At 43.7% G+C, this 25,860-nt stretch overlaps 2 protein-coding genes across 4 annotated transcripts in view; one reads left to right on the plus strand and one right to left on the minus strand.

The window, feature by feature from the left end:
- PUS3 (pseudouridine synthase 3) overlaps positions 1-2,106 on the minus strand; it is a 9,784-nt gene extending 7,678 nt beyond the window's left edge. Inside the window, exon 1 of one of the 2 annotated variants that reach the window (XM_043579750.1) lies at positions 1,990-2,106. The gene's annotated coding sequence lies outside the window, so the exon portion shown is untranslated. Of the gene's footprint in view, positions 1-615; positions 760-1,989 lie in introns of those variants that run through there. The other variant, XM_043579751.1, reaches the window with a different exon arrangement.
- DDX25 (DEAD-box helicase 25) lies at positions 1,781-22,438 on the plus strand. 2 transcript variants are annotated; one of them, XM_043579748.1, is made up of 12 exons: positions 1,781-1,882; positions 4,004-4,070; positions 4,326-4,367; positions 4,857-4,992; positions 6,601-6,693; positions 6,782-6,884; positions 8,386-8,500; positions 9,359-9,536; positions 16,955-17,192; positions 18,287-18,449; positions 20,495-20,683; positions 22,151-22,438. In XM_043579748.1, the coding sequence occupies exons 5-12, from the start codon at positions 6,632-6,634 to the stop codon at positions 22,210-22,212; spliced, it is 1,110 nt and encodes a 369-aa protein (XP_043435683.1). In that variant the 5' UTR covers positions 1,781-1,882; positions 4,004-4,070; positions 4,326-4,367; positions 4,857-4,992; positions 6,601-6,631; the 3' UTR covers positions 22,213-22,438. The 2 variants fall into 2 exon arrangements, with proteins under 2 accessions (XP_043435683.1, XP_043435682.1); XM_043579747.1 differs by lacking the exon at positions 1,781-1,882 and adding an exon at positions 3,246-3,368.
- The last annotated feature ends 3,422 nt before the right edge of the window (positions 22,439-25,860 follow it).

The raw sequence follows: 25,860 nt of genomic DNA on the forward strand, positions 1-25,860 counted from the left end.
TACGCACACACTGCTTAAAGGAAGGAAGGAAAGTAGCAACACAGATAATCCTCCATCACTAAAGGAACATAGTAAATCCAGAAAACTTAAGTGATCTTTTTAAAACTAATGTTTATTTTTGAGAGTGTGTGCAAACACGTGTGCATGAGTGGGGGAGGGGCAGAGAGAGAAAGAGGGAGACAGAATCTGAAGCAGGTTCCAGGCTCTGAACTGTCAGCACAGAGCCCGGCGTGGGGCTTGAACTCACAAACTGTAAGATCATGACTTGAGCTAAAGTCGGACCCTTAACCGACTGAGCCACCCAAGAGCCCCAAGTGATTTTCAATAGATGCTAAGTAACAGTACTACATGACATACAGAATTCTAACCCAAGTTTAATTCCAGAATTACTTCAATAATAAATACATTGCCCTCCAATTGTCACTTCTAGAATACCATGCTTTTTATAATTTGCCACTGAGATTTTCTTGGAAATTATGCTTGTTGCTTGAAGGCTATTGCCACTATTAAACAGAACTTCTTCACTACAAATACTATCTGTAACTAGACGCAGACACAAATATCCAAGCGAATCTGGCCTATTTGGGTACAGACCAAAATGCTAATTCTGTTCACCTTAAATTGGTTCTATTCTTGATGCCTCTAATCCAACGAGGAACATCTAGAATCTGGAGATTGTCATTTGTAGCGTTTGAAGCCATCAGAGGGACAGCAGAAACAGTTTGCTTGTTCAAGGGAAAACAGCTGTGCAACATAAAAATGAACAACTTTGACCATTACTATCTGCTAAAATATACTTGCTCCATAATGTTTGGGCCACATTCATCCAGTTCCACTGGAAGGCATTTATCAGGGAAAGAAATAATCAGTGACTCAAAGATAGATGTGGGATATGCTCACTGTAAAGTAAAAATTGCAAACTATCCAACAGTGAAATGATTAGGAATATTGTCCACTGAAAATAATGGGAAGCTATTGACAAAGTGCAAATTAAGTGAAACCAGTTGTAAACTATACAGTATGATCAGTCATCTACACATACAAAGCACAAGGAAAAATCAAAACCTTACTGGGTAATGAGATTAAAGGTAGTTTTTATACCTCTTTAAAAACCTTGAAAGCCACATGGCATTTTTATATGCAAATTACACCAATGACTTCTCTTTATATTATCTCAACGCCCACTATCAACACATAGTTTTTAGTTACCTAGTTGAACCCTTTAACCAGAGAACTAGTCCAAAGGGCTTAAGCAGGTAGTAAGATTTGTGGCAAAAAGACTTGGGTCCAAGACTCCTGACAATGTGCATTGCTTCCTCCAGCACACCGCAGCACACCCAACGCCTGGAAGGGGGCTGCCACATTACCACAACGAGGGAATCGTGTGTGCGCCGACCATCGACTGTAAATATAATCAGCTATCGCTAGAGTTTCAATACGTTTTTTGAAGTTGAAAAGATTCAAATCTCAAAATATTAGTAACCAATAGGGTAGTAGAAAGCGTTCTCCGTGATAAACTTTATTTTAAACCAACGAGGGAAGGAGGAATAGCCAAAGGATCAGGAGACACGCACTATGATCACTAACAGTGAAAAGCAATCGCGTGGAAAGCAATCTCCTGAACAATTTTTTAAAAAGTCGCCACGCCTCCCTCTCCACAGACCATTGGAATCCTGACCTCTATTAGCATTTAGTTTTGTGACCAAACAATTCTGAGGCACCAGAGACTTAACTCCACAGTCCAAGGGCCCTCTAAGTAAACCGAATTACAAGAAGTTCTTACTGCTGCGACTTTCTGCTAGGAGCATCAAGAAGCACCAGATACAAAAACAGGGTCCTAAGCGAGATCCCATATTCACCCACCAGCGCTTTCAAGAACAAGGTATGTAAAAGGGGGAGTGGAAAAGAGAAACATCCAGCTGTCTATACATTTAGCGTTTCTCTTTGGAGAACCCAGAAGATAATTCATCCCCAAATCCCCTGACTTACCTTCCGGTTGTCGACCACGCAGCTTTTCGCGAGACAGGAAGCTGTCACTTTGCGTCTTCTGCGCGCGCGCCCAGGGTCTCATGGGAGATGTAGTCCACCCTTGTGGGAAATGTAGTTCCAAGAGAGACGCCAAAATCTGCCTAATATTTTCTAGTCTGACCACCATTTCCCCTCCGACAAAGCAGAATCTGGGACCTATGCTAACACAAGAATAAAATATAGGATAAATCTAGTGCTATAAAATAACGGAAAAGCAGTTTTTCAAGTCTCTGCTATCTGTATACGAAAACTAACATTGAAGAACCTGGTCCGACTTTATATCTACTTACATGAGTAAAAAGTTACCATTGTAAGACAAAAACATTTGCTATTACAATCCACATGTAAAGGCTGAAAAGGAATTTGATAACCTCAAAACAAACGATTGAGGTGCCCGAGAGTGACCGAACAGAGCTGGGGAGTCGTGCTTCAGCACCACGGAGAGATCATAACTAGGTTTTTGGTTTGTGAGTTTCTGCAGAGACGCTGATCCAAATCTAAAGATTCCAGTTAGAAAACTGATAATGCAGATGCGGATAAGAGGTGGAGGTTTTACCGCAAGGAAAACAGTTTTCTCATGATTGTTTTAGCAAAGGGCACATATCAGGATTAAAATTAAAACAAGCAGGTATGTGGAAACATCACAGGTATTAGAACAAGGGCAGAAGTTTAGAACTTGGGTAATTTCACTCCCCCTTCTCATCTTTGCATTTGAATTAATTTGTCAAATGAAACTCATTCATTCTGCCCCTTTACTATCCTATGCAATTCTCTGGCCTTTCTGACATCTTTTAATACAGAAGCGGATATTTGGGAGGAAACGTGGGCACGAGTGCTTGAAACCGGGAATGGGTGAGCTGAATTGTCTGTAGTGAGTGGTGCTTAAAGAAGGTAGAACTCGCGAGTCAGTGCGAAAATTGGGGCGGCTTAGAGTCTCAAGCTTTTGTTGGGTTAGCAGAAGTTAGGGGAACACGAATGTTCACGACAATAGCGCCCCGTCGCCCGTTTCTAACACCTGGCACGGATGGGGTTGCTGGTGGAATAGAAACCTGCCGCAGGATCACACTTCTCTGGCTCCGGCGGCCCCAACTCCCCCTGCCCCCGCCCCCCCGCCCCCCACCTCTCTGGAGCTCGTGCGCCTGCGCGCCGCGCGGCGGATGCTCGCGGGCGCGTAAGCCCGCCCCCAGGGGAAGCCCATTGGCCGCTGGCTGGGGCCGGGCACGGCCTCGTGCCACGGGAGGGCGCACGTGCTGGGGGCGGGAGCTGCGATCTCGGCTATGGCGTCGTTACTTTGGGGAGGCGACGCCGGGGCGGCGGAGAGCGAGCGGCTGAACAGTCATGTAACCGCCGCTGAGGCGGGGAGGGGAAGTGGGCGGGAGCCAGAACCTCACTCTGAGAGGGAAATCTGCTGGGGGGGATGTGGCGGGGGGGGGGGGTGAGGGGAAGCCTCGCTAGCTTGTGGCGTGGGGTGTCAAATGGTGGAGGGGTGATGTGGTAAGGATTTGGGGGAGGGCCAGAGGAAGGAGACCCCGAGAGACGCAAGACCTTTGGTTTGAAGGGCAGAACGAAGACCCCCTAGAAGTCCTGGGAGAGAAAGCAGCTGATAGTCCCAACTAGACCTCGGAGTTTTTTGTTTTCCCAATTTGACCATTTAGCCTCAGCTAGCTTCCATCTTACCGACCACCGCGTTTTTCTATCTACCATTCCTTGCTGGTTCTGTGACACCGCCCCCGCCCCAAGGACTGCCACATTTAGATTAGAGGACTATAAAGAGGAACTTAAGGTACAGGGGCAGCAGAAAGTCTCCTTCATTTTAGCATAATTCATACAGGTGACCTGTTCCTGAAAAGAATCCATTAATACCTGAAACTGCAAAGGAAACAATATTCGGGTGGTCTCTCCCAGCTAGTGGGGAGCACTGGGCTGCTTGGTGGCTTGCTTCCTAATATTGATTGCAATTTGTGTCTTTCAATAGTTTTCAAACCTCATCCACCCCCGGAAGAACCTTCGGGGTATTAGGAGTACTACAGTCCCAAACGTAGGTGAGTGCTGTTAGATAAAGCAAATTGGTCTCAATTAATTAAAAAGCATTGCTTTCCTCAGGCCCCTGGCAACTGAAATACCATAGACTTCCATTAATTTAATACTCAGGGTCCTCCACTACCTTCCCTGTCTTTTTACCCACTCCTCCACTGGATGACCCTTCGTGTCAGTGCACACTGTGGAGTTGGTGAGAGATATTGGGATCATACAAACATTTCTGTTTGGTATTTATTGTTTCTTTTCCATCCTTTTAGATGGTTCTAATAACACGGAAGATGATGATGAAGACGATGTAGGTAGGAGTAAATTCATTTGCATGTAACCTAGCATTCTGTATCAATTAATTATGACTTTCACAATGTGAGTGAATAATATAATCTTAAGTGAAAAAGGACTTTTTCTCTACTTATAAATCGTGAATTTCAGAAGAAATACTAAATTAGGAGTAGGCTGTATTTCTTTAGGGGGAGTTGAAATGCAATATGTGGGAATGAGTCGAGAATTTTCAGCTGGCAAGGCAAAATTAGGTCTCGTGGTGATGGATGTAGGCTTGCTTAAGGCCAGAGGTTGGTGTAACAGCAGAGCATAAGAAACTGGATCTTCATGTAAAAAGGAACTCTCAGTGTTAAGTCATTCTTTCTACAACCTTCTTTTAGAAGGAAGATAAGAGTAGGAGCAGTTGCTTGATATACAACCACTGAATGGAAAGGAACAATTTATTAGGTGTCATTTAGGAAGCTGGATTTACTCGTGCAATATTTCCTTTTTTATTTTTGCTTTTCTAGTGGATTTGGCAGCCAATTCACTCTTAAACAAATTAATCCGGCAGTCATTAGTAGAATCCAGTCACCGAGTTGAAGTCTTACAGAAGGACCCCAGCTCTCCACTCTACTCAGTGAAAACATTTGAAGAGCTGCGGCTGTAAGTATTTTTATTCATTTTGTGTGGGAAAATGCCAGAAAGAGTGGTACAGAACAAAATAATCTGCTAATAATAAAAACTCTCAGAATACCCTTCTTGTTCTAATATTCAGTATTAAAATGAGATGTGTACATTTTGCGTGCAAGTAAAGTATAGCTGAAAAAGGAGCACTACAATACCTGAGTTGTGCGGCAAATTGAGAAAATTTTGATGGTAACATATTTTAACCTTGACATGCTAAAGGAGATAACTAAGCTCAACACAGCCATATTACTATTTGCCATACCATGATACAGATATAGGGACTTGATGACCCAAATATTCTCTCTCACCTCCTTTAGATAAGTTATAAGCTGTTACGTTCCTAATTCTATTTTGTTTTAGATGGCATTAAAATGAATAAGTTTCCCAAATGGGTTTGCATTTGCTAGGGATCTGTTAACTCTCATTAAGGAAGTGTGTTTTAATCAGAAGAGTTACTGATAGGGACCCGTTTAAGGGGGAAAAAATCCAAAATCCCAATGCTCAGACATTTTCTAAATGGAAGGAGAAGCCTACCTATGATTAACAGCTGGCTGCCAATAACCTGCCAATTTAACCGCATGCAAAATGTGCCTGTTTTTGAAGGTGGACGTGTTCCAACCTATTTCTTTTTATCTTCTTTCTAACATCTCTCATGAGACCTCAGGAAGGATGCATTTAAAAATGCTAGCTCTGGGGTGCCTGGGTGGCTCAGTTGGTTAAGCGTCTGACTTCAGCTCAGGTCATGATCTCATGGCTCGTGAGTTCCAGCCCCGTGTCAGGCTCTGTGCTGGCAGCTGAGAGCCTGGAGCCTGCTTTGGACTCTGTGTTTCCCTCTCTTTCTGCCCCTCCTCTGCTTGCGGTGTCTCTCTCTCTCTCTCTCTCTTTCTCTCTCTCTCTCTCTCAAAAATAAATAAACATTAAAAAATTTCTTTAAATGCTAGCTCAGAAGGATGAGATAATATTGTGTCTTCCACTCCTAGACAGAATTGATGTAAGGATCACCTCGACATAATTTTGTCTTCTCTGGAAATTGCTGTTAAAGCATCAAAGTTTGTCATTCATTAAAAAGAATTAAAGAGGGGTGCCTGGGTGGCTCAGTTGGTTAAGTGTTAGATTCTTGATCTCAGCTCAGGTCTTGATCTCAGGGTTGTGTGTTTAAGCTCCATGTTGGTCTCCATGCTGGATGTGGAGCCTACTTAAAAACAAAAAACAAAAAGGAAAGAAAAGAATTAAACAGTAAATCTGTTTTCTGCTTGTGTGGAAAATAAGACTCTCCTGGCAAGTTAATACACTTTTATCAGACAGGTTTTTCCTTTTTTGCTGGGTTCAACTGAAAGTTCATTGTTAGGCTCTTATTACTGTCCTCAGCCTGGGCTTGTAGCGTAGCTTATTATTTTAATGGTAAAACTGTACAAGCATGATTGTATATGTTTGGAATTCGAGGTATAAATTGTATATTTCTAAATACTACTTTTGAATCTCAGTTGCAAAGTGGCTTAATTTAAAAATGCACCTTTGGAGTTTGTATTTCGGAGGCTGCTGACCAATCATAGGCTTTGTTTGCTTTTTTTTTTCTTTTGACAGGAAGGAAGAGTTATTAAAAGGGATCTACGCAATGGGCTTTAATAGACCATCCAAAATCCAAGAGATGGCTCTCCCTATGATGCTGGCACACCCGTGAGTTTCCAGGGCAGTGCTATCCCAACTTCATTATTTTTAGTCTCCTGTATGCAGTTTATACCCAGGCATCTCCTCTTTTCTCCAGACCTCAGAACCTCATAGCCCAGAGCCAATCTGGAACAGGAAAAACAGCTGCTTTTGTGTTGGCAATGCTAAGCAGAGTTAATACCTTGGAATTGTTCCCACAGGTAAGGAAAGGCTGAGGGAGAGATGGGAATGCTTGAAGATGCCAATGATATTGTAGTAATGGGTCATATTACTTCAATGATGTGCTGGCATTTAGAATAGACATTCTTTCATAAAATCACAGAGCATTGGGCAGCAGTAGGGGACAGTGATTGGGAACACAGTCTTTATTGTTTGGTTCCAATCCCAGCCTCTCTGCTTACTAGTAGAATGTCTTAGGTGAGTTAGTAGATCTTTCCATGTTTGTTTCCCTGTCTGTAAAGATAACATCTATAAAGGCGAGGATCATTCCTGACTCTGAGCACAGTGTAGAAACCGCTCATTACGCATTGAATGCATGCATGAATGTATGAATTCATGAATGAATGAATGCCTCATAGGATTGTCGTGCAGATTAAGTAATGTACCTCTTTAGCGCTGTGCTAGGCCTAAAGTGAGCATTCACTGGTGATGACTGTAGGACTAGAGGATCACCTCGTCCACCTCCCCCTTTAGCAGAGGAGGAAACTGGGGCTTGGGGAGGGAAGTGTCTCACATAAGGTCACAGATGTCAAGAGTGACTGAGCAGGGACAGGAATGGATCTTGCCATGTGCTCAGTCTGGCTTCCACTCATGGAAAGTGGTATTCTTTCCCTGTTTCTCTAACCTGTACTCATCAACTCGTTTGACAAGCTGAGTACCTGAGTACTGAGTGCATTCTATGCTGTGGGGAAAACAAGGCTTCTTTTGGTAAGTTTACAGTTTGATCAGCAGGATAAGCTGTGGAGATGGATGACTAATGCCCAGCATTTGAAATTTTGTGCTTTTTTAGAAAAGTTCACTGAAATAAATATTCAGGGAGGGTTTGATATGATGAAATAAAACTCTTCAGGAAAGACTGTGCATGAACACACATTGAGAAATGTGTGTGGAAACAATTTTTAGCACTGTAGCTATGTTTTCCTCTTCTCTGTATCGCAGATTCTTAACTGATCTTAACAAATGCATTAAACATCACCAGTTTCTTGCATCAGCTTCTTCATTCATCAACCAGATATAGAGGGGTGGAAGTAGCAGGAAAATTTTAGGGAATATTCTGCCAGCATTGTATATGGTGGATCAAGCAGGGAGTGTTCTGGAAGTAGGCGAACTTAATAGCAGGCAAGAAGTTATGAGGGTCATGCTCAAGCTGTGATTTGTCTTGAATTATCTTTCTTCTGGATTCCCAGCCTCCCTACACCTCACTGTCCCCCACAAAAAAAGCATAACCTGTGGCTCTCTATAACTCTTTAGAGAGGAATATGTAAAAGGTGTTTCTCCACCTTCAGCCCCTTCTCTCCCCCACCCATATTCAGCGTTCACCTCAGATCTGTCAGCTGCTAAATTGTGTTCAATTGAAGATATTTTAGTCAACCAAAATCTCCAGTTTTGCATGTGTGCCTCTTCCTGAACAGACTTTAATTGTATGTCAGATTTGCACGATGGCTTGCATGAGCCTTTCAACTTACCCTTTCTCTCTCACAGTGCCTCTGTCTAGCTCCTACTTATGAACTGGCTCTGCAGACTGGTCGTGTGGTCGAACGGATGGGAAAATTCTGTGTGGATGTTCAAGTGATGTACGCCATTCGAGGGAATCACAGTATGTACCAGAAAGCCGGTCCTGGCTGACCTTTTAAATCCTCACTCCGGCAAGCATGTTACATCCCTTCTCGGCTTTTTTGTCTCTAAAGCGGGGGCTATGACAGCACCTGTACCGAAGGGTTGTTACTAGAATTAAATGAAGCGGTGCAGATGACGCTCCGTGTGCAAGCCTGGAGCATAAGAAGGACCCAGTAAATGTTAGCTACTTCATTTCCACATCCTGCAAGATGGTGCTTACATATATTTCTTTTTTTGAGGCTCAGGCATTTTGTGCAGACAGCTTGTGGCGTTTAACTTTTTCATTAAAGTATTTCATGTGCATGGCAGAAAAAGATCTTTAAAACACAGGTCAGAAGGTAAAAGTGAAAGTTTCTCTTTCTTGTCCTCCAAAGACCTATTTCCAAGGATAACTAGTTTTGTTCACCGACCTCTGTTGTTTGCTTTCTTTTTCAGTTCATTAACATATGGATGTACATGTATGTATTTATTTTTGTAGAGTGTGAAAATGGGAGCACTATTTTCTTAGTGTCTACGAACTTAACATGGGGACACTGTCTGGGGACAGTTTGTAGGGTTTCCACCACTGTGCCAGTGCTGTTGCTGTAGGGTGGCTTCTTAACCGACCGTGGGCAGAATCAAATAGTCAAGACTGTTATTACTAAATCCTAGGAACTGAGGAATCTGTCCTAAAGCTCTGCAAAATCAAAATCTGAGAAGGCCCTCAGGGTTTGCATTTGCAAAATCATCACCAAATGTACTTTGACTGAAGAGTCCTGTGTTGCATCACCCTGATGTGTGGATTCTTAGGGTCATTTGCGTCGCATCTGAAGGAGTCCTTCAATCCCTCTCTCCCTAGTTCCCAGAGGAACCGATGTCACCAAACAGATTATAATCGGCACTCCTGGGACTGTCCTAGATTGGTGTTTCAAGCGAAAATTAATTGATCTGACTAAGATCCGTGTATTTGTCCTGGATGAAGCAGACGTGATGATTGACACACAAGGATTCTCAGACCAAAGCATTCGTATTCAGAGGTAAGTTTCACATCCATCCGTGTTCTTCCTGAATCTTCCGTCTGGAGGGGGAGTTTGATTTGTCTGCTGCTCCTAGTTGCCTTCACTACTTAATTCCTTACTTCTTTTGCTTTTGAAACAAATTTGGGGTTCAATATTTTCACCAGTTCAGCGGGCCTTTAGACTGCTGTCATTGGCTGGTTTCTTCAGTTTGTAATCTTGCCTGACTGCTCTTGTTTTCTCCACTGGCCTACATGTGGAACCCATGTGGTGAGTTGGCACCAAATTGTGTCCCTAAGTTCTCTATTAGAGCAAAAGTCCAAAGAGAATTTGTTAAAACTTGATAAGGCTGTGGTGAGGATAACCGCCGGGGGGTAGAGAACACAGTAATCTGGAATTGGGAACCACATGGTCTAGTCCTGACTTTGCCTCTCATTTGTCGAGTAAATCCTGTTGTTTTCCTAGGCCTTTCTCTCAGGATAACCCAAGGGCCCTAAAATCACAGATCACCAGGCCTAACCTGCGACTCACTGGTTCAGAATTTCTGGGAGTGGGCTTTAGGAATCTATATCACTTGTTTTTAAAGAAAGCATTTATGCGCTCAGTATTAAACTCAAATGGTACCGAAAGACCCATCATGAAAAACAGTGACCTCCTGCCCTATCCCGTAGAGAATACATCTGGGTTCTGGTATTAACCTTCATATATTTAAATAATATGCTCACGTGCCTTTTTCTTAATGTGTCGTCATCTGCTGACTACCTTGTAGAGGAGGTGGGAATTCTGCTCTTTTGTACCACCACCCTCCCCCATCCTCCTGTCCCCTCTGTCCCCTCTCTGTGGTTAGTTACATCGTAAGAGTTGGTTACGTTAATAGTGATATCATTAGGACATACAGATAACTGTTCGCTGTTGCACAGGGTATTACTATAATTATGTATTTTCTTGTACAACTGCTACCCCCAGAATTTAATAACTGTCTGTTTTCCTTCCTTTGGTTAGTATCACTGTGTGGGGATCTTTAAGTTTTCTCTGCCTATTTCATCATATGTGTCATATGAAAATGCTATCTCCAGAAAGGCAAATACACTTAAAAATTCCATCAATGTCTTTTTTTCCCTGAAACTCTCCCAAGCACACTCTCTACGGTTTCAGTCTGGACTTCGTTGTATAGCTGTCTCTCTAGGTCTTCCTGGCCCTCATTTACAGTTTGGAATCTCCTGTTTTCTGGGTCCCTTTTCTTGGTTTACTGTCAATTTACTCAGTACGCTGGAGTATATTCTCTAATGGCTTCCTAAAAAACAATGTCAGGAAGTTTACTTTCCATATCCCACATGTCTGAAAATATCTTTATTGTACCTGTAAATATGGTCTTTTGATTGATAGTTTGCTTGGATGTGGAGTCCAAGTTGAAAAGAATTCTCCCTATAAATTCAGAGTCAATTCGTTGAAAAAAAAATTTTTTTAAATACTATAATTCCCTCAGTTCCAGTGTTGTTGCTGACATTTAAAGTCGTTCTGATAGCCAAACTTTTGTACGTGATCTGTTTTTTCTCTGTAGAAGCTTTTAGAATCTTCTTTCTCCATAGTATTCTGAAACTTGACAGTGATATGTGTTTGTTTGGGTTTTTTTTTCCCTCATTCATTGTTCTAGACACATAGTACACTCACCCTGTTCATTTTTAAAACTTGTGCCTGCCAGATCTGGGAAAATTTCTTAGGTTATTTTTTTCCCTGCAGTGACTAACTTTCTAGGGAGCAGGACACAGCCATGCCAGACCAAAAAAAAAAAAAAAAAAAGTATATATATTTATACAAATATATATGTGTGTATATATATATATATATATATGAATGAATGTAATGTAGAAGAAATAGTCATACATGTGTGTTAACATAAAAATGTGATAAATGGTATATTTCTTTAAAATTGTATATTCTATATTTTCTGTTACATAAATCCTACAATTTAAGCAAAACAACAGTAGAACTAGTTAAGTGGCTATTAGTCATAATTATCAATAGAACTAATTAAATGAATAGTATGTATGAGAAAGATATAACAGTAGTTTATGTCATTTTTGACATCATAATTTAATTTTTTTAAATTCTTTATTGCATGCTTAAATGTTGTCAGCTGTGTTGTTGTATGTTCTTAAGATACTTAAATAGAAGACTTTTTACAAGGAGAATGTCAACACAATAGGACTAATTAAATAGCTGTTACCTGTGTTTAAGGACAAAATCAGCAATGACCTATTTCTTTTTGTCTCCTAGTGCAGTAGGCTGTTTCTACTCCTTCTCTTTCCTCCTCCAGTAATACTTCTCTGAACTGCCTGCAGCCTTCTTCCCTTGTATGTGGTGGTAAAACTGAATATAGTCAAATGTAAAATTCATTTTGACTTGAAGCTCTGCTCTTATCAAGCTTACACCAATTCTTGGTATTAGTCCAGTGTGATGTCCTCTTAACAAAAGTGTTTAAGGGGGGCGCCTGGGTGGCTTAGTCGGTTAAGCATCCGACTTCAACTCAGGTCATGATCTCATGATCCATGAGTTCAAGCCCTGCGTCAGGCTCTGTGCTGACAGCTAAGAGCCTGGAGCCTGCGTCTGATTCTGTATCTCCCTCTCTCTTGCCCCTCCCCTGCTTGTGCTCTCTCTCTCAAAAATAAATAGAAACATTAATAATAAAGTGTTTAAACATGAACTATTTAAGAGTTTACTGTCTAGCAACAGTAGTTTTTTAGATTTTTTTTTTTTCAACGTTTATTTATTTTTGGGACAGAGAGAGACAGAGCATGAACGGGGGAGGGGCAGAGAGAGAGGGAGACACAGAATTGGAAACAGGCTCCAGGCTCTGAGCCATCAGCCCAGAGCCCGACGCGGGGCTCGAACTCACGGACCGTGAGATCGTGACCTGGCTGAAGTCAGACGCTTAACCGACTGCACCACCCAGGCGCCCCAACAGTAGTTTTTTAAACACGCAAGAATTCATGTCTAGCTTTCTAGAAACATCCACATCTACTATGTCTGCAGGCTTGTTTTGTAGACAAGCTATTTGTCATTCAGATCCTTCACACCTATAAAATCCACCACTTAGGTTACCCGGGTCTAAAATGTCCATCGTTTTTAAACACTCTGAAGTCCATTAGATAGCATTGTAATTCTCAGGGAAATGGTTGTGAAGCACCGAGGAGGTTTAAGTCTGTGAAATCCAAGATGGATTCCGAGTAAGTTACAGTTTTTAGCAAAGGAACAAGAAAGTCTTGTTCAACTTAACTCCCCTTTTCTGCTGACAGTCTTGAGTTCTGCAGAAGTCTTACTTCCTTTAAAATGAGTATTTTTTGGGGCGCCTGGGTGGCGCAGTCGGTTAAGCGTCCGATTTCAGCCAGGTCACGATCTCGCGGTCCGTGAGTTCGAGCCCCGCGTCGGGCTCTGGGCTGATGGCTCGGAGCCTGTTTCCGATGCTGTGTCTCCCTCTTTCTCTGCCCCTCCCCCGTTCATGCTCTGTCTCTCTCTGTCCCAAAAATAAATAAACATTGAAAAAAAAAAATTTTTTTTTAAATAAAATGAGTATTTTTTTTTTCTTTTTTTTGCTTCAGGGCATCACACAGCATATCATTTCTGTTTTACCGTAATTCTTTTTTCCATTCCTATATTCGGCACATTTTCAAGTTGGAGAAAGATGTTCTTTTTGTCTCACACTTGGAAGATATGATTTTATGACTAACATTTTAACTCTTTTTCATGGCCAGCAGCAATGATAGGCATCTTACAGGCATATGTCCAAGGTGACTCTCTTCTTCCATTAACATACAGTAAAAAATGTACTAGATGCTTCTGCAATTTTTAAGGAAACTAAAAAGTCACCAAAAACTTTGGTAATGGAAGCTCAACATCACAGTTAAGCAAATTATATGCCTTTTATAAGTGTGGTCTACAAAGTATGCAGGATATTTAGCTAGCAAGATCTTTTTGTTTTCTTTGATAAGTTTATAGACTGAGTGGAATCTGTCAGAATTTATATTTGCATTGTCTGCAGCATATGCAGACAATTGAACAAAAGCTACTTTGTATTTGGATAGGATATCAACAGTCTTCAGTTTTAGATTTTCCGTGACTTATTAAAACTTTATAGAAGTCAAGGAGATGTTTTGAACTCCCATTTTTCAAGTCAAAGTATCTAAGAGATAGGAGGAATATATTTATTGTTGCTGTGATTTGATATATCATCCGGTATAGTGTAGACAGCATGATCATTGGTAAAATCTTATAGAATTAGCTGTACACTGAAAGTGGTAAGACATCTGTGGTCAAAATGTTCTCCATTTGTTCACCCACAGGACATTTTACTTGCAACCTCTAAACAGGAAATGTAAATTTCCTCAGTTTCAGAGAGATATCAAGGGAGGGATACAATAATGCATATCCATTTGTATGGTATGGCCAAACTAATTCAGCATCCACTGTTTCCAGCTGAGCACTGGTGTGCTTTAAAAAGGCAAAACAGCTTTGAATTTAGAAATGGTGCCCATCTCATCCTGAACTTGTGATGCTTGGTCTCCATATATGCTTTTCACATCTCCTTCTCCACCATGCTTTCCCCCTGTTCTTCCCTTCATGTGGTGCAGTTGCTTTGTTTTTGGTATTTACCTCTTTAACCCAGTTGAATGTGTCTTTCCATCTGTCATTAAAATAACACAGTCACTTAGCTGCCTTTTTCTGTCTTATCTGGATCGTCCTGGCATTCCCTGTTTCTTTTCCATAACTTTCTTTTCTTGTCATGGATGCAATATGCTGCTGTTGTCTCTCTGAGGATGTTAATTACAGTATTTAAATTTTTTTTTCTATTCTCAACATTGGCTCTGAATTACCTAAGTTTCTTATTTTGTTTTGTTTTGTTTTTTGCTACAGTCTGTGTCTTTTGTGGTAGACCTTTCCCCCCTCGAATCTGGTGGTACAGTGGCCAGCCTTTCAAAATCTAAAAGTAGGAACCAAGAAGCTTATTGACAGCTCCCCAGGAGACATGCACTTGGTTGCTGGCCTTCTGGGAGGGCCAGGGAGTGGGCTGTGTTTTCTCATGTGCATATTTCCCCTCATTCCTTATTTTCAGCTCTCTGCTTTACCCTTACCTTCTACTGAGGCTGGTATCCCCAAGTCTGGGATTTCTGCACAGACAGTAGACTTCTACTTGCACATGTTCAGCTTCCTGAAATGAGGTGGGGTCCAGTTGCTCCTCACACACATTTTCAGCCAGCCTTCCTATTTAAAATAATTTTGGCCAAAGATCAAGTGAGACTCCCTTCTGGCCATCCTTTATGCTAAGTTGGTGTGTTTATATATAACTGAGAACGAAAGGTTCGGTAGCTGAAAAGGGCTGCCTACTCAAGAGAATATTAAGTAATAATTCGAGTGTTTATGTTGGTTGTTCACCCTTCCATTGTTGATTTTCTTCCTTTTGCTTAAAAAAGATTAAATCGCAGTATTGTCCAATAGAAAGATAATGCAAACCACATGTGTAACTTTACATTTTCTAATAGCCACATAAGAAAAAACTGGTGAAGTTCATGTTATATTTTATATGTATCAAAATCAAAAGTAGCATATCAACAAGTAGTCAATTTAATCAATATGAAAATTATTAATGAAATAGTTGAAATTCTGTTTCTCCTACAAAGTCTTCAAAATCCAGGGTGGATTGCAGAACAGCCCGTGTTTCCTTTCCTTGTGTAGTCTGTGTACATGGAATGAACATCATGAGCGTACATGGAATGAATCATTCATTGGAATGAGATGGCACAGGCCTTGGGGTGCAAGTCCCGGTACCATCTTTCTCCAGATGGATAACTGTGATGTAGCAGACGGCCAAGAGTCTCCCCCACTGACCCCACTGACCCCCCCAAGCAAGTTAATGCACAGTATCCTTCATATCTTCTGGCACACCGCCCCCACTTACTCTGGCCTCTGGTGCCCACAGCTCTGAGAGCTCTCAGGGGTTCTGAGAGAGCCACTGCCTTTGCAGCTCAACCACCCTTGTCATCACCATTTCCATCTGTAGCGCTCACGTTTTCTTGTTAACCAGAGTTTCCCATCTTCCAGAAACATATTGAAATTTCTCATCCACCAGTGTCTCCTTTTCTCTCTCCATGTTGTTGTAGATTCATATCTTTTTATCTCTTCATGATCATACTAGTGGTATGTGGGAAGCTAAGGAGGTACGCATGTAGGCAGTCTACCACAGTTGCCAAGAAGTCTATCAGATCGTTACTTTGGAAAGCTGCCCAGATGATCCAGACCCCAGACTTGACAGAGTACTTGGGACTCGCTGGACTCCATGATCTTTCCCGCTCTCTTGTAGCACTAATGCCTTATCTTCTAGGTGCTCTGTCTTCCCCTCAAAAGCAATGATTTCTCTCCAGTGAAATCAGATTAACTTAAAATTTATTGATGTATAAAATGTGTTCAGAGAAATACATGAATCACAAGTGTATGGTTGAGTGAATTATCACAAAGAGGCCGTGTTCATGTAACAATGGCCCAGACCAAGAAATAGAACCCCAACTCTCCAGGGGTCCCTGAATCGCTAGCCCCCTTTCTTCAGCATTAACCTCTGTTTTGACTGCTAGTTCCATAGATTCATTTTACTCATTGTTGAACTTTATGTAATTTGGCCCTCTGTTCATTAGGGGTTAGGCTCATATTTTTCATGAAGTAGCATTTTTATCTTTTGTTCCCCTTTTGTGTATATCCAGGTTCTTCTCACTCCAAATAAAGTTAGCTGCGGCTGCTGTTCTTTTCCTCCCAAGAACTATAACACCTGCCATTGAATGACTAGCCTGTTTCCTTCCCCACATTTAACTTTGTGTGAAACGATACCATGAAGACTATCTAGACCACACTCTTGGCTCCATGATTTTGCCTCTTTTAAGAAGACAATTGTCAGGGCGCCTGGGTGGCTCAGTCAGTTGAGCATCCGACTTCGGCTCAGGTCATGATCTCGCGGTCTGTGAGTCCGAGCCCCACGTTGGGCTCTGTGCTGACAGCTCAGAGCCTGGAGCCTGTTTCAGATTCTGTGTCTCCCTCTTTCTCTCTCCTCCCCCACTCATGCTCTGTCTTTCTTTTCTCAAGAGTAAATAAATGTTAAAAAAATTTTTTTAATAAAGTAAAAGAAGACAGTTGTCAAGTGACACCCCATACCCTCCAAAATACATATCTAAATTTTGCCCTTGAGTTCTACATTCAGTTCATGTGTTTTTCCAAATTCTGGTTGGCAAGAAAAGGCAGGACACGTGGCCCTTTGCACAGAGGTGGAGCTTATGGGCAGCACTTCACCCACTGAGCCCTCATGGCAGTGGGTGTGATGTGCTTGAAGATGCCTCCAAGGAGAGCACCAGGGATGGCAGCGGCTGACGGCCAGGCCGTCTTCCCCTTCTCTCTTACAGAGCTTTACCTTCTGAGTGCCAGATGCTCCTCTTCTCAGCAACCTTTGAGGACTCTGTGTGGCAGTTTGCAGAGCGAATCATTCCTGACCCTAATGTTATCAAGTTACGAAAAGAGGAACTGACCCTGAACAACATCCGACAGTATTACGTGCTGTGTGAGAATAGGAAAGACAAATACCAAGCTCTGTGCAACATCTATGGTGGCATCACCATTGGTCAGGCCATCATCTTCTGCCAGGTAACTGCTGAGATCTGTCTTCGTCATGCCCAGACTTCCCTGCATGTGGAGGCGAGGGGATGGTAATACTAATAAGTGCCATAGAGCCAGGTGCCATCGCAAGCACTTTTTGTACCAGAGGGTATTTAGTGTAATCTTCAGAACAGCTCGGGATAGAAATTAATCTGTATTTTGTGGGTGAAACTTAGAAATATTAAGCAATGGAATAGGACCTCAATATGATGTTAAATAGAGGGCATCATTATTTTAGGGGGATTGCTTCTAACAGTTCCCCATTTAGGTTGATGTTTACTGTTGGGTTTTTACAGATCACCCTTCATCAGATTAAGAATGTTCTCGTCTAATTCCTAACTTACTATGAGCAAAGTAGCCACTCCGTCTCTCACTGTTAATATTACCCTGGTTTTATTTTCATATTTACTTTTTCCATCGGACGTGTTTCATGTTCACGCATTGGTTTTATTTTCTCTCTACCCCACGAACACTGTAAGCTCCATGAGTGCAGGACCTCATCTGTCTTACTTTTGTAGCCCACTAGAATGGCTCCTGCCTGGCACAGGGACAGCACTGAACACATACTTGTAGAATAAAAGAAAGCTCGCTTCTGCCACGGACTAGCCATGAAACCTTGGGCAAGTGACTTCATGTTTTTAAGCTTTGGGTTTTTGGGTTTCTTTAATTTAGGTAGCTATGTCATCAGGTTGTTGTGAGAGCAAATGACTGTAATGCATGTAAAGATTTGAGCGAGATTCCTGGCAGACATGAAGCACTCTTCTTAAAGGGACTAAGGGTGTCATTACTGCATTATCCCATTTGGTCATCACACTACCACATGAGGTAGGCGAGCATTTTATCTCTCCTTAATGGCTGAGAAGTCAAAGCTCCTAAAGGTTGAGAGGATGTGACCCTAGGAAGTACAGGGGGTGGACAAATTCCATGCCTATTCTAAGATTTCTCTAGGACTTGAGGGAGAGGTAAAGCAAAATCCCTGTGCAGCCATTTCTGGCTTCCCCATCATGCGTAAGTGAGCATTGCAAACACAGCAGGTCTGCTTTGACTTGGAGTGCTGTGCTGGGTTTTGTGTTTTCATGTAGACTCGTCGAAATGCCAAGTGGTTGACTGTGGAGATGATGCAGGATGGCCACCAAGTGTCTTTGTTAAGCGGAGAGCTGACCGTGGATCAGCGAGCCTCCATCATTCAGAGGTTTCGGGATGGGAAAGAGAAAGTTCTTATAACAACCAATGTCTGTGCTCGAGGTGTGTGTGTGTTTGTGTGTGTACACACTTAAAGTCAAGTTTATTGAAGTATATAATTTACGTATGATAAAACTCATGGATTTTAAGCATACAGTGAGATTTTTGACAAGCATATAGGGTCGTGTAATCATCACTATAATCAAAGTATAGAACACTTCCCTCTCCCTCCAGAACTTCCTTGTGCTCCTTTGCTGCTAGCCTCTTCTTCATATCATCTGACCCCTGGCAACTACTGATCAGGTTTCTGTCTACTTTTTTGTCTCTTCCAGAATGCTATATAAATTAAATCATATATAGGTAGCCATTGTGTCTGACTTACCCTACTTGATATAATGCTTTTGAATTCATCAGTGTTGTGACATATATTAGTAGTTAGGTCCTTTTTATTGCTGAGTCATATTCCCTTGAATGGATATACCACAATTAGTTCATTCACAAGTTGATGGACATTTGAATTATTCACAGTTTGGGGCTATTTTGAATAAATCTGTAATAAACATTCATATGTAGGTCTTGTGTAGACATGTTTTCATTTCTCTTGGATAAATAAAGTAGGATTTGGGGGTCATATGGTAAATGTATGTTTAGCTTCATAGGAAACTGAAACTGTCTTCCCAAGTGACTGTACCATTTTTTATTCCCACCAGCAATGTAGGAGAGTTCCAATTGCTCTGCATCCTTGCCAGCAATTAATACTGCCACTCTTTTTCATTTTAGCCATTCTAGTAGATGTGTGTGGTATCTCATTGTGTTTTTGACTCATGCTCCCTAATGACTAACATTGATCATCTCTGAGGTGTTTTTAATTTTAAAACTATTAACTACTTTGGGGAAAATTCTTTGTTTTTTCAGGAGACAGGCCTTCCTACATTATTCATTCTTCCCATACCCTTGCCTACACCCCGTACTCAAACCATGTTTCCTAATTCATTCAGATAGAAATGAAGACCTGCTATGCAGGTGGAGCTCAGCACTGTGCAAGAGGAGCCTGAAAAAAGATGAGGTCCCAGCCCCTCAGGAGCTCAGCGTCTAGGCACTTGCCTATCTAGACCAGTGCCATCCAGTAGAACTTTCTACATTGAAGTAAATGTTCTGTTCTGTGCTGTCCAGTTGGTAGCCAGTGGCCATATAGGGCTGCTGGGCACTTGAAATGTGGCTAGTGTGACTGAGGAACTTGTAATTTGAATTAATTTAAAGTTAGAGGGCCATATTGGATGGCACATCTCTAGACCTTGGAGGAAAGAGGGCACCAGGAGCTCCAAGGAGGACAAGGATTGTGACCAAGACAGCTTTCTAGTGCTGGGAGACAGAGGCACTGGGGGATCATAGAATTCTTCCAGGAACATTAGATGTGAAAGGTTTTGAAGAAAGGGTAGAATCTAATTTGATAAGAATTTACAGTTTGCTTGGGAAATGGCAAGGCCGTGTGACTACAGTGTTGGATTTGAGTCAGGAGAGGAAGAGATGAGACTTCAGGTGGTTTGGAAATCTGGAATTGTTTGTGCTTCATCCCGTGCAGTTTGGGCAGTCAGCCCTGAACTTAGGTGTCCAGGACGTTGCCATGGTGACCGTGGTCAGAGAGACTGGAGGAGGAGAGAAGAGGGGGAACTTGTCTGGAGGTTGTTAACAACAGTGAGGCAAGGGATAAAAAAAGTCCTGGCTGGAACCATGACTGCGGCATGGAGTGGCGTGGGGTCCAGTGAAGGGTAGGGCACGTGAGACAGGGGGTCCTGCTGGGGACTTAGCAGAGTAGGAACAGAGAGCAGGCTCTGTGGGCTTGGCGAGAGCCCTGTCCACAACACACGGTCTTTGTACATACTGAGACTTCTGTAGAATTAGCTTCTACTGACACTCTAAAATCTAGCATCCTAGGCGCCCTGGGCCAGCAAACTGCTTGACCAAAGTATCCACTTCAGTGACATAAAACCAGCTTTTGTTTGTAAATGACAGCTGTTAAGAGAGAGTTTCCCTGGCAGATGGGGCTCATGAATAGCTGTGTCCTAAGGAGACAGTCACAGGACCCCACAGTGTCTTTCCTCTTCCAGGGATTGATGTGAAGCAGGTCACAATTGTTGTGAACTTTGATCTCCCTGTAAACCAAGCTGAGGAGCCAGACTATGAGACCTACCTTCACCGCATAGGGCGGACGGGGCGCTTCGGGAAGAAAGGCCTGGCCTTCAACATGATTGAGGTGGATAAGCTACCCCTGCTTATGAAGATCCAGGATCACTTTAGTAAGTAGCACCTGTCACAGTGGGAACTGTGCATCCTGCTGATGGTGACAGTGATGGTGTCTGTCATGGACCTAGTACCCAGAGGTTTAGGGTCTATGGGGGCAGGAGCCAGGGAGTGGGAAGCTCCTAATCCACAGTGAGTGCTAGAGCTCCTAATGTGAGGCCGTTGAGTAAATCATCCGTATATGGTACTGAAGAACAACTTAGAAATCAAGTGGAATTAATACGAGCTCAGGTTTATGTTATTGCCCATTATGGGACCCGGGGCAGCTTTTCATGTCCTATAAAGCACCATCCAAAACAAAGTAATAAAGTCCTTTAGGATTATATTTTGTTCCTGGAGTGCTTGGTGGCTCAGTTGGTTAAGCGTCCGACTCTTGGTTCCAGCTTAGGTCATGATCTCATGGTTTGTAGGTTCGAGCCCCAAGTCAGCCTGCTTGGGACTCTCTTTCTGCCCCTCCCCCGCTCACACTCACACGCTCTCTCAAATAAACTTAAAAAAAATTATATTCTGTCCCCAGCTTCCCCTCTTATTTACATTTTTCTCTTCCTCTGGCCCCACCCTACCAACTAGGATAGTCCTAAATTCTGAGATCTGCTGCCCTTCTTCCCACCCCACATCCAAACAAGGCAGACTCTGGTAACCTTCTGGGCTCTTGGACCAGCAGCTTGCACTCTGATGGAAGCTCTGACAGAAGTTCTGATGGTAACCTGAGGCATCCACTTCTCAGTTACCCCTGGCCCCAAGGCCCACGGACATGACTGGGGAGCAGGGGGAGAGGTACACTCGAATGACCCCGAATATATCTTCACCTTTTGGGAAAACGGTACTTAACTTTTGTGGGAAGCAATGGACACTGTCCCTGGGGAAATGCATAGAGGCACACTTATGCAGTTTGGAATACGATTTTGGAAAGTCTAGACTGTAGCACATCCATGGACGCTTCAGGGAAGTTGATTAAGCACCTCTGTGTTAGGAGAGGCAAGGAGGGATGGCAGGCAGAAAGAACCCTTACCATCCATCCACGCCTGCTATGGTAAGCTCCTTATGACCAAATCCTGGGAAGTGACCTCAGCAGAGGCACCTTAGCTTCCCTCCCTGTTGCCATCCCTCACCCCACCCCACCCCACACACGCCCATTCATTCCTCCTAGTAGGGCCACGCCCCTTCCCAGGCTCCCCTCACCTGCACTCTGGCCTTTTTTTCTGCCCCAAGGTATCTAGATACAGATGTTCTATTGTTTGGTACATTTGATGCTCTTTTAGTTAGTTTTAATTGGTTATTTTAATCCTATCTCTTTCTTATCTAATCTAGAGAATGTTCTCTCTCAGGGCTTTCCATACAGGGGATGACAGGAACACGTATTTGTGAAGGTGTCACTGTCTTCAGAAATTCAGAGCTGAGTGGAATGAAATTCTGTGTATGCCCCAGGCTAAGACTGCTTCTGTTCTCTTCCCTTCTCTTAGATAGCAGTATCAAGCAGCTCGACCCTGAAGACATGGATGAGATTGAAAAGATTGAATATTGAAGACAGAACTGTGTTGTTTGTGAAATGTCCTAGTTTATGTGAGAATGTCCCAATGGGTTTTGAAGGTAATTTTTTCCATTGGGGCTTTTTCAAAGTGAAACTGTTAAATATGGCAAAATAAATGTCATGGTAGCCTTAGTCTTAAGACATGAGGTCTTTTTGAAACCAAGTTGGTGTGAAGCACTGATCTTTTTGAATAAAAAAGCAAGATTATTTCTTATTCTAACCTTTTTGCAGGTAAACATCTTTGTGTGGGCCACTGGGGTGTTTGGGGAACTTCGTCTGTAGGGTCTGAGCAGAGCGTGCCTCTTGTGAACGTGTCACGGTGCCACGAGATGGCAGTAGAACTTCACCAGTTCTGGGATCTGAGCCGCGGGCCAGGAAGAAGCCCGACAGCTCCAGGCCTCACTCCCTGGGCGGCCCTTTAGAGCCACTAGCGTCCTTCTCCCTCACACGTCTGCTCCCTGTCCTCGTGCAGGCATGCTTGGGAGTGCCCGCGCACACGCGTGCACACACACCCCTTAGGTTGGAGCTCAGGGTGAAACCTTCAAAAAGTAAAACAATTTGAAAGAGAACATTTTGCTTTTTTACTGTTTCATGTGACATACACATTGTGAAAATATTTTCTCTGGCTTCTTAATGTCTTCAAATTAGAGGATCATTTGCTATCTAATAGGCTCTGGAAATGTGGCTTTATTACAGGCTTTTCTTCAAAACAGCCAGTCGGGTGTGTGTGGGGGGGGAACCCACTCTCCTTATTAAAGAAGTAACATTTCAAGGGAGCCAAAACGTTTTGCTTTTAAAAACTTAAAGGTGTATCTGAGAATCCCAGACGTTTTCCTGTAAGTCCCATTGAAATGCTTTTCATTTCTCACATTTGCCGCTAACCAGTGAAACAATGGGCTTGCAGAAACAGGGGAAATCGATACCCTCCCAGAAAGCGCGAGCCGGTCTGCAGCCTGCAGCTTGTCCAGGCCCCGGCTCTGTCCCACCAGAGTGCCACCAGCAGCCGCAGTGAGTGCTCCCGTTGGCCTGGCCTGGAAGGGTGTTTCTGGCCTCTCTCTTCTGGTGTTCCACGTGCGTAGCCCCCTGCCTGTGTGTTGTCCCCATGAGCAGGGCTCAGAAATACATGGAAACCGTCCGGCATCCTCACCCCATGGCAGACGTTTCCTGTGCGTCCTTGACACCAAACACCAGAGAGAGGGAGATGGAAAAGATGTTAGGGTCACCTCAGAATTCAGAATAACAGCAGCCTCAGACCATGCCGAAGGACAGAGGGGTGTGCGGGCTGTTGGTGCAGCATGGAGGAGGGACCCCCAGCGCCATGTGGGCTGGCTCCCCAGAGAAGACACTGTGCGGCTCCTTTTACGAGAAATACGTATTGAATGGTGCCACTCGTCATGTACTTGGTACCACCCTATGCTTTCCTAACATGGGTCCGCTAGAGCAGCCTCCCAGGCCCTGCTCATCACCATGACTAGCCCCGTGTGGAAAAAAAAGCCAGACCCTGGGAAGGCAGAGCCCAGAAGTACAGTGGAGGGGGGCTGAAGGCACAGGCAAAGTAGCAGTTAACAAAGAGCTCGGTCTCAGGAGGAGACCGACACAAAGAAGAGCCTCCAGCGACAGAATTTGTAGGAAGCTGAACTCCCACCTCTGATCCCACTCGGGTTTTCCTCGCACTATGTCTGCCTTCCTGTCTGGACTGCCATCGGTTTGTGGTCCGTCTTACTGTCCACTCCGTCCGTACCCAGCCCCCAACACAGTGACCGGTACGTAACAGATGCTCAGAAAATACTTGCCCAGTAAATATTCCTTTGCCATTTCTTCATTCACTAACATTCTTCCCTGACGTTTTCCATCCTAGTTTTGAACACCAGTCATATGGCATAGGATGACTGAGGATAGGGAGGATGTCAAGGTGTTCTGCTCTCTCTTACTATTTGAGAATCGAGTGGGACTTTGCATCATACTCGTCTCTGCATTGCGGTGTTCTAAATAAAACTTCACCATTTCCCCTTCCAGTTAGACCTCTGATGGGATATCTACCAGCTACCCTCACAAATGTCTTCAGGAATTTCCATTTGGCAACTGTTCCCACAGGGTCTGCAAATAGTGGCATTCTTCCGCCTTCCCCTTTGCCCCTCTCCTCACATTCTTTTGTCTCGCCACCTAGGAGGCGGCAGAGCCGTCCTGTGTTCTGTGTGCCTCACAGCTGTCTTAACGCTGGCTGTCCGGTTTGGTGAGTCAACAATCCAAAGGCTGTTTTGCAGGGTGCAGCTCCTTGCTGGGAACTGCAAGCAATTTTCACATCACACCGTGCGTGGCCCGGCCAAGGTCATCTCTCAGTTGATGCCTGCCTGAGGAAGGAGTCCGTGGAGAAGCAAGGAATAACCAGATGATTTCAGTGCATCTGTGGGCTGGATTAATCAGCTGTGTATTACTTGGCATTAAATACTAAACCAACTCCATTCCGTTTATCTTGGCCAGCTTACTACTGTTAGCATATTGAAATACACGATTACATAGAGCAGGGCTGTGATTCCCAGCGGGAGTTGTGAGTGAACACCCCTCCTGGGGCACAGCTCTCTGGATGTTGGGTGCTGGATCTAAGGCAACTATGAATAATAGGAAAGGCGGAGGTGTTGGTCACAGTCTGGTAGGATGTCTGACAGCCCTTCTCAAGAGACATTATTGCTGTTGGTCATGAGCAAGTGTTGATCCTCCCCAGCAAAGCCTGGTCCCCGTGGAAGCGGCTGGCGGTCTCTGCACTTGTGATCAACGGTGGAAAGTCTTAGAGGATGGTTGGCTGGGGGAGATGGCAGTGCCTTTCCAGCCCTGGGGAGAGAGAGAGGCTGCTTGTGTCCAGCCTCGCTTCTGCGCTTGGTCCCCTGAGAGGCTCTGTCTCCTTCCTTTTATTCAAGTGGGGACCCCAACAGAAAGGCTCCGAGCAGAGACGACACGGCTGTTGGGATAGAAGGTGAAATGGGACTTCGGAGCAAGGACCTCTCTGTGGGCCTGCACTTTTTCACCCTCTGAGCCCAAGGGCCTTGCTCTATTCTTTCCTGCTGTTGAACGGAGAACCCGCGTATGCCGGGTCCAGAGGGCACGAGGGGCCCAGCAGCTGGGCATATGTTAGCTTTACTACAGGACTAACGCGAGAGTTGGGTCCTCTTAAATCCTACCCCCTCGCTCCAACCCCCCACCATTTGTAGGGAATCATCATGTGTATTAAAGACACTCATAACATTGTAACCCACAGACTGTGAAATATCTCAGGCTATGCTTCAAGGAATACCAACTTTCTGTTTTTGGAAGAATCCGAAAAGAACTTGCCCCAGAATTTTGTATCCTTTTATTTTATTTTTTTTACCCGTAGCCTTCTGTCTGCTGACCCCGTTCCCTGGCTAATGTTTTCGGTTCTAGGTCCTGCATTTTCTCATGTTCTTGGCTCTGCTGTGCTGCCTGCTGTCTAAGGAGGGGTGGGCCAGCCAGGCTCTAACCTTCTCCCACCCCTCCCTCCCACCCCCACTGTGCTGCCTGGTGCCCCTCAGAGGCAAGCTGTCAGAGCCATCATCTTGAGATGCTGCCCTCTTCCCTTAATTTTCCTTATTGCTTTGTGTCTCAGCTGGGGCGCCGTAACAAAATATC

The sequence above is a fragment of the Prionailurus bengalensis genome, chromosome D1, assembly GCF_016509475.1.
Source record: "Prionailurus bengalensis isolate Pbe53 chromosome D1, Fcat_Pben_1.1_paternal_pri, whole genome shotgun sequence".
Taxonomy (NCBI): Eukaryota; Metazoa; Chordata; class Mammalia; order Carnivora; family Felidae; genus Prionailurus; species Prionailurus bengalensis.

Excerpts from the sequence above, each read along its gene's own strand:
- DDX25 (XM_043579747.1), top strand. The coding sequence starts at position 3,306 with ATGGCGTCGTTACTTTGGGGAGGCGACGCCGGGGCGGCGGAGAGCGAG. Across the intron at positions 4,071-4,325 it reads TACTACAGTCCCAAACGTAG|ATGGTTCTAATAACACGGAA; the intron begins GTGAGTGCTGTT and ends CCATCCTTTTAG. Across the intron at positions 6,694-6,781 it reads CCTATGATGCTGGCACACCC|ACCTCAGAACCTCATAGCCC; the intron begins GTGAGTTTCCAG and ends TCTTTTCTCCAG.